The 12083-nt window shown below is 45.1% G+C and overlaps 1 protein-coding gene across 2 annotated transcripts in view; it reads left to right on the forward strand.

Moving 5' to 3' along the window:
- Nucleotides 1-12083, forward strand: part of ARSB (arylsulfatase B) — a 167532-nt gene that overhangs the window by 102030 nt on the left and 53419 nt on the right. For both annotated transcript variants that reach the window (XM_046000902.1, XM_046000903.1), the window contains exon 6: nucleotides 1314-1384. In XM_046000902.1, the coding sequence (XP_045856858.1) occupies nucleotides 1314-1384 (71 nt within the window). The remainder of the gene's footprint in view (nucleotides 1-1313; nucleotides 1385-12083) is intronic.

Consider the following 12083-nt stretch of genomic DNA (forward strand, 5'->3'; position numbering starts at 1 on the left):
AAATTTTTTTCTTGGCGAATACAACATGCCCAGTCACAACCCAGATTTCTTGAAATTTTCTGGACTTGAAATCCCAAGCCACTGCTGTAGACAGCTACCTGTGATTTTGAGGTGTGGATATTGGGTCGCCTGAAAACATGTCCTCATGGTTACATCAGGGACCTTAGTGGTTTTTCAGGTGTATACAAATCCTACAGTGTTAACAGTACTTTGCAACCTTTTATTAAGTTACCAAGCAGTCCTTAGTACTCTCCCAACAACGAAAATAATTTTTTACATAAGGCTGAGTCTATACTAGCAAAATGTCCTGGGTATATCATGTACACCCCACATGCATTTGGTGATGGTAATGTTCCCAATTTTTTTTTAAATTTTATTTATTTGAGAGAGAGAGAGAATGATAAGGAGGGAGAGGGAGTGAGAAACTGAAGGAGTCTCCACACTGAGCACAGAGCCCAATGCGGGCCTTGATCCCATGACCTCAAGATCGTGACCTGAGCCAAAACCAAGAGTCAGACACTTAACCGACTAAGCCACCTAGGTGCCCTAATGCTCCCAATTTTTTCAGAACACCATTTTGAGAGTCACATGATCTAATATTTGGCCAGTACCTTTGTCTACCTTCCTCATATCATAAGGGGTTGGACTGTGATCCCCAAGTTTCTTTTCACCACTAACATAGGTTGTGACTGTAGTATTGATGCCGCGTCCTGGTAGATGTTCTTTCCTCAGCTCCCTGTGAACGGTCAATGTGAAGTGTACACAGAATGACTTGAGTTCTCATTTCCCTCTTTCTTTAAAAAAATTTTTAAAGGTTTTATTTATTTGACACAGAGATAGAGAGCACAAGTAGGCAGAGAGGCAGGCAGAGGGAGAAGGAGTAGCAGGCTCCCCACTGGGCAGGGAGCCCGATGTGGGGCTCGATCCCAGGAGCCTGGGATCATGACCCAAGCCGAAGGCAGATGCTTAACCAACCAAGCCATCCGGGTGCCCCTCTCATTTCCCCTTTGTAAAGAAAGATTATGTATAAATACAGCCACAACATGTATTGCAAAGGATCACAGTTAAGAGTATCATTTAATTGTCATATGCTTGACACTTGCCATCTTATTAGATGTTCAGTCATTACTATAATGTAGACAAATAATGAGTTAAAGATGCACAACTACAGACTTTAGAGATCTCTGAATTCATGACAAAGTTGTTAATTGGCAAGCTTGTTATTTCCTGTAAGTACAAGGGAAGGAAGTATTAAAAGTCATCGTCTTAATTTGAGAGAGGAAATTAATGTTTCCTAAAAAATTCTCTTCTAGCGAAGGAAGCCCATCCCCCAGAATAGAACTGCTGCATAATATCGACCCAAACTTTGTGGATATTTCACCATGTGAGTACCTCATTTATTGCTACTAAACTCCATCGCTTTAGCTTGCGAAGACATTTTATTGCCTGGTGTGTCTCCAGCCTCACTTAATCCTTTTCCAGTTGAGTTTGCGCTCAGGATAAACAGTTCTGCATGATACCAGTTCTGCTGACCTTGCTGCTGTGGCTGTGGTGCCCTGGGGGGTAGATGCTGTTTTTCTCTCTGACCTTACTGGCTTAATGACCTTCATGCCATTCCATCTCCCTGCCTCAACTTTACCATAGGCTCTCAGTGGCTCCTCTGCCCTGGGAATGTCATGTTGTTGTTGCTGTCTTCTCACCTAAGAGCTCCAAAGCCTTCTTCAGGGAACCCACAATCAGATAAGCCACCACATCGTGCAGTGGAGCTGGCCAGCTGCTGCCCAGCATCTGCATCTCACAAGTGTGGCTTCCCTAGCAATCCTGGAAGTCATTTGGCTTGATTTTGTGTCCTGCCTAAATTAAGCAATAGGTAGCCGCATTCATTCTTCAAGGAAAGAGGCCATTTTGGCTCTCAGATCGCAACAGATTGTAATCGTCTTGTTTAAATTCCACGCTAGTGGCCCTGTGAAGCCTAGCCTGGTGAGTTTGGGTCTGGAAAGCCTTAGCTCTTAGGCCCTTTGTCCAGCCTTCATCATTGAGCATCATCTTAAGACTCTTCACAGAACAGTGCTCTTCCATTTCATTCATTCCCTTGGGTGCTGACCTTCCCTCCTTTCTAGACATACAGTCGCTCCCTTCATTTGTTCATTCTGTCGCTCAGGCTTTCCTGACTTCTTTATCCTTTCCAGTCTGTGCCACAACTTGCCCCGGGATTTCCCGGTGCAGACAACAACCTCACACTGGTTGTGTGTCAATGGGCACTTGAGCCCCTGCTCTCCCCACCGGCCACCGCAGCCAGTCCTTGCCCTGCTAGACAGCAAGATGCAGATCATCCTGTTTTGTCTTGAATATGCTTTTCTCTGTGGCTGAAACGCCTTTCCCTGCCCTTCCACAATTTTTCCTCATCCCTTAAAGAATGAAGAACTCAGCATATATGTCCCATGTATGCGAATGCTTCTTGGAACCCCAGAAAGTCCTTCCTCAGCAGCCTTTTGTGTGTATCTGTGTGTGGAGCCTTCAGGAAATTCTCTTGTATGTGCTTTCATTTCCCACCAAGGTGAGAGCTCTTGGAAGTCAGGGTCTGTGTCTTATTTATCTTTTCATCCTCACAAGTTAACATGAATACCCAGCAGTGGGTAGGCCCTCAGTGATGATTGCTTGTCTAAATGGAAGATTGTTGGGATAGAATTGGGACCCAAGTGGAAAGAAAATGGCCTGAGGCAGGTCGGGATGGATATAGTATGGAGAAACTGCTATTTCTCTCACATGTCAGTGAGAGAGGCACGGTGGTTGTAGGTGTGTATGGTAGCCACTAGCCATATGTGGCTTTTAAACACTTGAAATGTAGCTAATTGTGAATTGAGATGTACTGTAAGTATAAAATACACATCAGATTGTGAAGACTTAGTATGAAAAATGTGAAATATTTCATAATATATACTTACTACTCATTGAAATGGCAATATTTTTGATATGTTGAATAAAATTATTATTAATTTCCCATGTTTCCTTTTCCCTTTGTATGTGGTTGATAGAGAATTTAAAATTACATGTGGATTTGCTTTGTATTTCTAGTAGTCTAGAAGGATTATTGTGGCAGGTGCTAGGCATAATTCGATCACCTGTGTAGGAGGGGCACAGACCCATGACTACTTAGTGGCCACGACCTCCGCGGTTTCTAACCTTTTCTCTGCTCCACACAGGTGTGTGACACATTCTAGTCTATAACTGGCTCACTAGAGCAGTGATTCTTAACCAGTGATCCCAGAATCTCCAGGGGTGGCCAGAAGGAAAGAGGAGAGGCAGGAAGGGTTTGCGAAACTTCTAGGTAGTTTAATGCCCTGAGAAAGCCAGTGTGACGTCCAAGGAGGCACTGAAGATGCTGCACACATTGTAATGGTTGTCTTCTGGCCTTACTGAGTTCCATCTATGAATGAAAAGCCTTAAGGCCCTTCCCCTCACCAAGCTGAATTTTTCTTAGCATCAGAAGCAGTGGGGGGTGGGGGAGGGGGCGCCTGGGTGGCTCATTTGGTTAGGTGTGCGAATCTTAGTTTGGGCCCAGGTCATGCTATCAGGATCGTGAGAGGAGCCCCATATTGGGTTCCATGCTCAGCTGGAGTCTGCTTAACATTCTCGCTCTCTCTCTCCCTCTGCTCCTCCCCACCACTTGCATGTGCATGCTTTTTCTCTTGGAAGGAAGGACGGAAGGAAGGGAAGGAGGGAGCGAGGGAGGGAAGAAGGAAGGGAGGTGGAAGGGAGTAGGGAGGGTAAGAGAGAGGGAGGAAGGAAGGAAGAAAGAAAACAAGCAAAACTGGGAGCTTGAGTTCTGTATTTCCGTGTAACCCAGCCACAGCGCTGCTGGCTGCTGGGCTCCTAGCACAACCTGCCCTGGTTTTGGCGAACTTCCCACAGGGCCCCAGCTCAATCCCAGCATGGACACAAGTTTTCTCCCACATAAAAGTTAAAGGAGGGCATGGAAATCAGAAGAGAGAATCATTTTACTTTTGCCACCCATAAATTATAAGGCCTTAAACAAGTCCCTCCACTTTTTTTCAACTCAGTTTCCCAAATATTGAATTATGGACTTACGATGACACTTTACTGCTGTCCCAAGTTCAGGGACATTTTCTGGCCTTCTGTGTGCAGCCCCCAGTCCCTCCCTGAAGCCCACTGCAGGCCTTCCTGTTGGCTCTCCCTGCTTATAATGAGGGACATTGTCTGCTGTTGGCGTCAACACACGGCCACATTCACTGTTGGTCTGCGTTCACGTCTGTCTCTGCCTGCAAGCAGCAAAGTGCATGTATGCATACACACCCCCCGCCGTGTATGCAACACCTTGAGCTTTTCTATCCACTGTGCAGCAGAAGCTAAAGTAAGGAGAGCTATCTTTGGGGGCCCACTGCTTCACAGGAGGATGCTGCCAGCCCATTCCCTTTCCTATGCAGTTAATTGGGGGGGGGGGGGGGTGAAATCTAGCTCTAAGAAAATTTGTATTTATAGGACAACAATCAAGTCTGTGAATCCTATTTATAGAGTATGTTTTATGAATATGTTCTAGAGGCTTTGCGGAATGAAATCATTTAGCAGCCAATCTAGGGTGTAAATTACAGATTGACCATTGAGTCAGTGTTATCCCAGGACTGTGTCTTTGGTTTCTAACTCCAACACTTCCTAGACTGTTTGTCCTTACTAGAGCACAAGAGGGTGGTATCCCATCTCGACCTTCCCAACAGCCACTTCACCAGTTTCCTCACCTGTGAAGCAAAGATCGAATTAAATGGTGTCTCAGGTCCCTTCCACCTTCAACATTCTGTGGGTCCTTATATAAATAGGGCCTCAAAGGAGCAAAGCTGCTGACTCAGTTTCTCTCCTTTTCCACCCCACGCTCATTACCAAGCAGTGATATAGCCAAAGGTGTCGTTGTACATGGGTAAATACAAGTGAAAATGTTAGAAACATTATAAGTGCTAGAGTAATTTGAATTGTAGGATTTCATTATTACTACATCCCGCCCACTTTTCTGATCCCCGTTCTAAAACATCACTGCATCAACTCACTTTTCCATCTGCCCTCTCCCCTTTAGTGGGTCTTGTTGGGGGTTGTGGACCAATGTCTCGTCCTATCATGAATCAGAGGAACAGGCATTAGACATTTCCCGGCAGAGACCTGTCTTCTAAGTAGTACCACATCCTCTCAGAAGCTGGCCTTTTGGGGTTTAGCTGCTTTACCCCCTCCTTCTTACTCTAAGAGTACAGGGCGTCCCCTCTACTAGTGGAGTTTGGTCTTTTTTCATGGCCGCAGACCCTTGTACATTGTAGGTTGGCTATGAATACTAAAGATATTCTCAGAAGACCGGGACAGACACAGGCACACACTAGAGGTCGTAGCATTTCCCACAGACCAGGAGATTCTGTAGTAAAGCAGAAACAGATTCAAAGAAGCACAGCTCACACCCACTAGGTTGGCTACTATGAAAAGTAAAAAAAGAAAGGAAGAAAGAAAAAAAGGAAGGAAGGAAAATAACAAGTGTTGCTGAGGATGTGGAGAAATGAGATCACTTAGGCGCGTTGGTGGCCATGTAAAATGGGAATGCACAGTTGGTGGGACAAAAGGATAAATAAAATGTGGTATGCACATACTGTGGGCTACTGTTCAGCCTTAAAGAGGAAGGAAATTCTGGCACACGGTACACCTTGGATGAACCTTGAGAATAATTGTGAAATAAGCCAGTCACAAAAGGACAAATACTGCAGGATTCCATTTAATGCGGTACCTCATACAGTCAAAATTTATGGAGACAGAGAGTAGAAAAAGGGCTGCCAGAGGTTGGAGGGGGCGAGACGGGGAGTTCATGTTTAATGGCTATAGTTTAAGTTTTGCAAGATGAAGAGAGTTCAGTGGGGGGATGTGGTGAATGTTGCACAACCATGTCAATGTACTTAGTACCACTGAACTGGACATTTAAAAACAGTTAAAATGGTAAATTTTGTATTTTTTTTTACCACAATTAAAAATATGTGTTGCAAAATGCAAAACCAAAGAAGAGCCTAGAAATTCATGAGGCCAGGGTCTGTATCTTTTTCATTTACTGCCATATCCCCAGTGCACAGCATAGAACCCGCCATCGTGGTCATTTCTCACCAAATCCTTATTAATGAATGATAGTAGATCATCAGGTTAAAGTCATTGTCTTACTGTCTCTTAGCCTTTCCTGAACCTAAAGGTATCTCCCGATGGCAATTCACACCCACCTTTAATCCCTGAACTTGCAGCTTACATTTTGTTCCTAAATAAAAATAATTTAAAATTAGGAAGTGGCTGGTGACCATTAACATTATCATATACAGATGTTTGAAACTACTTACCCAGTTTATAAATGCCCACTGTCAGGCTTGCCTTCAGCCAGAAGGGAGGATGTGGGATTTCCCCTCCCTTTCTTCAGTCCCTTTGCTAGATCTCTGTGAGAGACGAGTATATATACTTCTTCTTCTTTTTTTTTAATTATCAGGAAAATAAATTTACATTTGTATTTTATTTCAATATTACCGGATAAATAAAATTTTATTGGCTAAGACATGAGGATATCAGAACTTATTTTTTAACCATAGAATATTATTAATCACTAAGTGTTTCAAGAAGGTTCATGAATTCTTAAGCATTATGAAATACTTCTAAAGTCCCTGCCTGTGCGCTTGGCTCAGCCTCACTTCCCCCTCGGAGTCCAGGGCCTGCTGCTTCTTGCTCTTCTCTTTCTTTGTGTCCCATTCTTGGCAAATTCCCTTGCATTGTTTCATTGCTCACTGTCCTCTCCATGCCCCAAATCGAGCTCTGCTTTTATCTCCACATCACCCCTCACCCCCATGGCCATTGTCAGATCTGTGGGCTGTAATTGCTTTCCTGTGTGCTTTGAGGAAACTTTTCATTCGTCTTTAAAGGCTTTGTTCTGAGGTAACCTTGGAGAGACACGTTTAGGACTCTGTTCAGATAGTACCTTTTTCTCTTCCCTCCTTCCTTTCTAAGAATAGATTCTAAGAATTATTTATTCCCCTGTGTCTTTAAAATACTTCTTTCTAGGGGGGTCTGGGTGGCTCCGTCAGTTAAGCGTCTACATTCGGCTCAGGTCATGATTTCAGGGTCCTGGGATCGAGCCCCGCATCCGGCTCCCTGCTCAGCAGGGAGTCTCCTTCTCCCTCTGCTTCTTCCCGTTCTCCTGCTTGTGCTCTCTCTCTCTCTCTCTGTCTTTCTCTCAAATAAATAAAATCTTTAAAAATAAATAAATATTTCTTTCTAGTAGGCTAACCTAGACTCAGTGTCCTTCTTGAGCAGTACAGGGTAGTCAGTGGAGGAGACCTGTGAGAGCCCTAGGGACAGGGATGATGCCCTTTAAGCTCATTCATGGGAAGCCTGGAACTCTCTGAAGTGGTAGGGAGCAGCCGAGATTCCAGTTAGGCCCTGAGATCCTGCAGGTGTGAGCCTAGTTTGACATGCTTCTGAGGAGCCTCCGCTCCAAACTCCCTCAGGTTCTAGCCAGCATGCCTCAGACCACGAGGACAAATAATTTCAAAGGAGTTAATTTGCCTTAGAGAAAATATATACACCCATCCCGCAGGTACCAGGCTTGACATGTGCTGTTCTGAAGTGATGAGCCTACGCCATCTGAGACCACAACTCACCTCGGAATTCAGATGTGACATTCTGTGTATCGTTAGAATTCTCTCATACATCTGGTTGTATGACGTATACATATACACCGGACACACGTGCGTGTGTACAAAGCAGTCAGATTCTTCTGGTAGGAGCTTGGTCATAGACGAAGGGCACTGACAGATGTTAGCAGTTTCCACACCACTGAAGGCCAAGTCTTCAAAGTGATTCTGTACAGCTTTGTTACTATTTCACTTAAAAGGCCTCCTTTCTTTAAAGGTTATAATGAGATGTTATTTCTGCTCTTGATTACAGAGTAAAAGAAGAGTCTTTCCCTCCCTCTCTCTCACACACTCATTTTCTGTGGTAAAATTGCCAATTCTGTACATGAGATCTAAGAGCTGTCCAGGTTTGCGTGTTTGGCGCGCCTTCCTGTTTCCTCTGTACAGCAACATTTGGTCCGTTTCTGAGATAATTTCGTCAGCAGGTACAAGCTAGGTACTGATGTAGGTACTGGAGATTAGTTAGACTTTAAGTTTTGTTAGAAGCTGGTCTGGAAGAGGCCATGGACACGGCCTGTCCCTTCCCAGCTTGCCGGCTGTGTTCCCCAGCTGCCCGCAGCCATGTGCGGACGCCTGAGCTACGACCTCTGCCATTCAGCTTACACGACCCCTCAGCACTGTTGCAGTGCCCACCTTCAGCCACCGTCCTCTTCCTGTGCTTTTCTGATACTTCTCTAGGGACCGGTTCACATCGCTGCTCCTCCATGAAGCTCTGCCTGGCCCCTCCAAACTGGAGTGTCTCGAGCTTCTCTGGAGGGTCCTAGGACACTGAGCTCTTGCCACCTCATACGTGGTTGTTTATATTCCTGTGTTTTACCCATCCAGAGCTGTCAGTTCCAAGGAGGGCGAGATTTCATTTGTAACCCTCTCAATCCCCCACTGCTTTGTTTACAGGTGGGAGGAGGGAGATGGAGAGGAGGGGGAGAGGGAGAGAGAGAATCTCAAGCACGTTCTATGCCCAGCGTGGAGCCTGATGCAGGTGGGGTTCGATCTCACAACCCAGAGATCCTGACCTGGGTGACAATCAAGAGTGTGAAGCTTGGGAGCCTGGGTCGCTCAGTGGGTTAAGCCTCTGCCTTTGGCTAGGGTCATGGTCTCAGGGTCCTGGGATCGAGGCCTACATTGGGCTCTCTGCTCAGCAGGGAGCCTGCCACCCCCTCTCTCTCTGCCTGCCTCTCTGCCTACTGTGATCTCTCTCTCTCTCTGTCAAATAAATAAATAAAATCTTTAAAAAAAAAAAAAAGTGCAATGCTTAACCGACTGAGCCACCCAGGTGTTCCTCTCAATCCCTTTTGTTGTGGAGATTTGTACACACTGCAAGAACGCATGCTAATAAATTAATCATTCAAGTTGGCTGTCACCCACTCATTTAATTAGAATAAATCTAGCAAGAGCAATAACATCATACTTTATTTTCAAAGCACTTTCATTTCTTTCTGGCCATATTGGTGAAGTAGCAGCCTTCTGCCCTTCAGCCTGAAATTCAACATTGAGCAGAATAAGAAAAGTTCGGGGGGATGTGTGAAGCCCACCACCTTGCAGTGAGGAGATTGCTCTCAGTGCACAGAATACCAGAAATTAGAAGGCAATCAGTTTGTCCCCCCTCTTTATAATCTGGAAGGGGAAACTGAGACAATGGACATACACAGCTAATAAATAACAGACCCAGAATTCAAGGCTTTCCAGGTTCGAGCCTCACATACAAGTCATGTCCTCCTAATTTAAGGAGTCTCATTGTTTTCAGTTCTGCAAGGGATTTGGGCAAAAGGGACGCCCAGATCTGTGTTACAGCCACCCACTCAAGTGTGACCAGGGCATTACACACTTACATGTGTCTGGAAAAATGGGTCTAGCTGTGACTAACTTCCAGCTTCATGCACAACCTGACTATGTGGGTGACAGCAGCGTGTAAAGACAGTTATGCAAGTCCTACAGAGCCCTGTAGTAATTCCACTGCAGGGTGGTGTGGGGTGTGGGGACAGGACATGAAGCCTAGTGGAACATGCAGAGTTCCGGGGTGTCCTTAAGTCTGGGTTTCAATTCCAGCTTTGACTTACTTCCTATAAGCTTGTGGATAAGTTCTCTGAGTTATCCATTTCCTTGCTTATAAATTGAGGACAATTATATGTGTGTCTGGTAAATATGTCCCAACAAGAGTTCGTAACGATTATGTTCTGGCTGCTGGGATTGGGAGAGGGGTGTCTGCACTTTCTGTTTTATGTAGTTCTCCAGTTGTAAGTTTTAGTAACGAGCACATCTCACTTCCCTAATCAGGAATGAAGCCGTAAAGATAGACTTTTGAAAACCAGCCTGGGGATGCCTGGGTGGCTAGTAGGTTAAGCATCTGATACCTTCAGCTCAGGTCATGATCTCAGGATCCTCGGATTGAGTCCTGCATTAGGCACCTTGCTCAGTGGGAATCCTGCTTCTCCCTCTGCCTGCTGCTCCCCCTGCTTGTGCTCTCTCTCACACACACACAAAAATCAATAAAATCTTAACAAACTAACAAAAAGAAAACCAGCCTAGAGGGTTCTCATGAGCCTGCCCTATCTGGAAAGCTGCTGGGTCTTCAGTGAGTGGGTTTGGGCCACACTGGTGTCTCTGCCCCCATGCCCACTGTGGTGTGGTGGCCAAGCTAGTGTGCGAGCGGACCCTGATGGCCTGTGCTAGCGTTCCTTGTCCTTATCGAACATAGGAGCTCATTTTGCAGCTTGTCACAAAGTCAGCAGAATTCTGTGTCTCCTCTCCCTGCTAATATTTGTCTTTTCGCGGCTCATCAAATGTTCCTTCGTGTAGCTTGGTACGTGCCCTTGGTCGCAGAGCCTAAACTCAGGTGACTTTGCCCCTTTTTAATTTTCGAAGGCTTTTCTTCTGCCCCCTTTGCTCTGAGGAGCACTATAGTGTGTTTGGAAATGTGGCCTTTTTGATACCAAAGGCCGTCCCGCAAGCCCCGTATCCCACCCACCCCACTTCACACAGTGCATCTCAAGTAACATACATCAAACCCTCGTTGTTAACACTTGGTGCTGGCGCACTGGCTTTCATCCTGAGAAAATAAATAAACCACACCAAACCCACAGCCCTTTAAAAACACTAATTAATCCTCACCACAGGCCTGGACTACACAGAAATGGCAAATCCCACTGCCCCAATTTTATGTTTAGAGAAATCAGAGTAAGCAACTTTTTTAAGGCTTCCCAGAGCCAGATGACAGAAGCGGACTTGAAGGGCTGGGCGGCCCTCCTCTGGGAGAAGAGCCCTTCTCCACAACGCCGTGTGCTTACTTGCCCAGAACGCTATTTACCCATCAGCTTTTCTTTTTTCCCCCAGGATTACCATGAGACCAAATCCTCTTGTCTCCAACCGACCACTTGTTTCCTTCCTTTTCTTTAATTCTGGTACAGCCTAGAAATTTTAGCCATAGCCCTCCAAGAGTAGCCTGGTAATTCTAGTTGATTCAGAGGTCTGTGCTGATTATGACACTCAACACAGAATAGACTAGACCCTCCGCAGAGTCCCTCCTGCACACCAGAGCCTGCTCAGTACCCAGGTCTGTTTGAGATTCAAGGATGTCTAGACTCACTTTTTTCTCTCCCCCTGCAGACCAGACATCTTTCTACCTCACTTCCTTAGTCTTGCAATCTATGTGGAGAAATCCTTATGAATTTCTTGAAATAGTCAACCATGAAAGTTTAGAAAAACATAAAACCTCATGAAATTTTGTGGGACATATCCAGTGGAATAAAAGTGTAGTAAGTCCCCTTTCTAGATATTTACCAATCTGGTCAGATTTTTTTAGGGGCTTGAGGACACTTCTGTATAAGGCTGAAGTAAAACTTTTATAAAAACATTTCTGAAAAGAAAGCTGAGTACGGGGGCGCCTGGGTGGCTCAGTGAGCCTTTCGCTCAGGTCATGATCCCAGGGTCCTGGGATTGAGCCCCGCATCGGGCTCTCTGCTCAGCAGGGAACCTGCTTCCCCCTCTCTCTCTACCTGCCTCTCTGCCTACTTGTGATCTCTCTGTCAAATAAATAAATAAAATCTTAAAAAAAAAAAAAAAAGAAAGCTGAGTACGTGGTCTCCCGTGTAAGTAATCCATAACGTAAGAGGTTAATAATCAGGCATTTATAAACTGAAGTCTGTTACCTCTGGCAGCAAATGTCTAGGGAATGACCCCTGCTTCTGAGGAGACTTTTGAATGAGAGGAAAAACTATGTGCCTAGGAAATGATATTAACACAGTAATAAAATAAGTAGCAACAAATGATAAGTGATGTAAATTGGATACATAAGTGCTAAGGAGAAATAAAGAAATAGTGAGAGGCATTTTGGGGGTGATTAGGATAGACTTCCTCAAAAAGTATAGTCTGAAATGGGTC

The sequence above is a fragment of the Meles meles genome, chromosome 3 (assembly GCF_922984935.1).
Source record: "Meles meles chromosome 3, mMelMel3.1 paternal haplotype, whole genome shotgun sequence".
Classification (NCBI taxonomy): Eukaryota; Metazoa; Chordata; class Mammalia; order Carnivora; family Mustelidae; genus Meles; species Meles meles.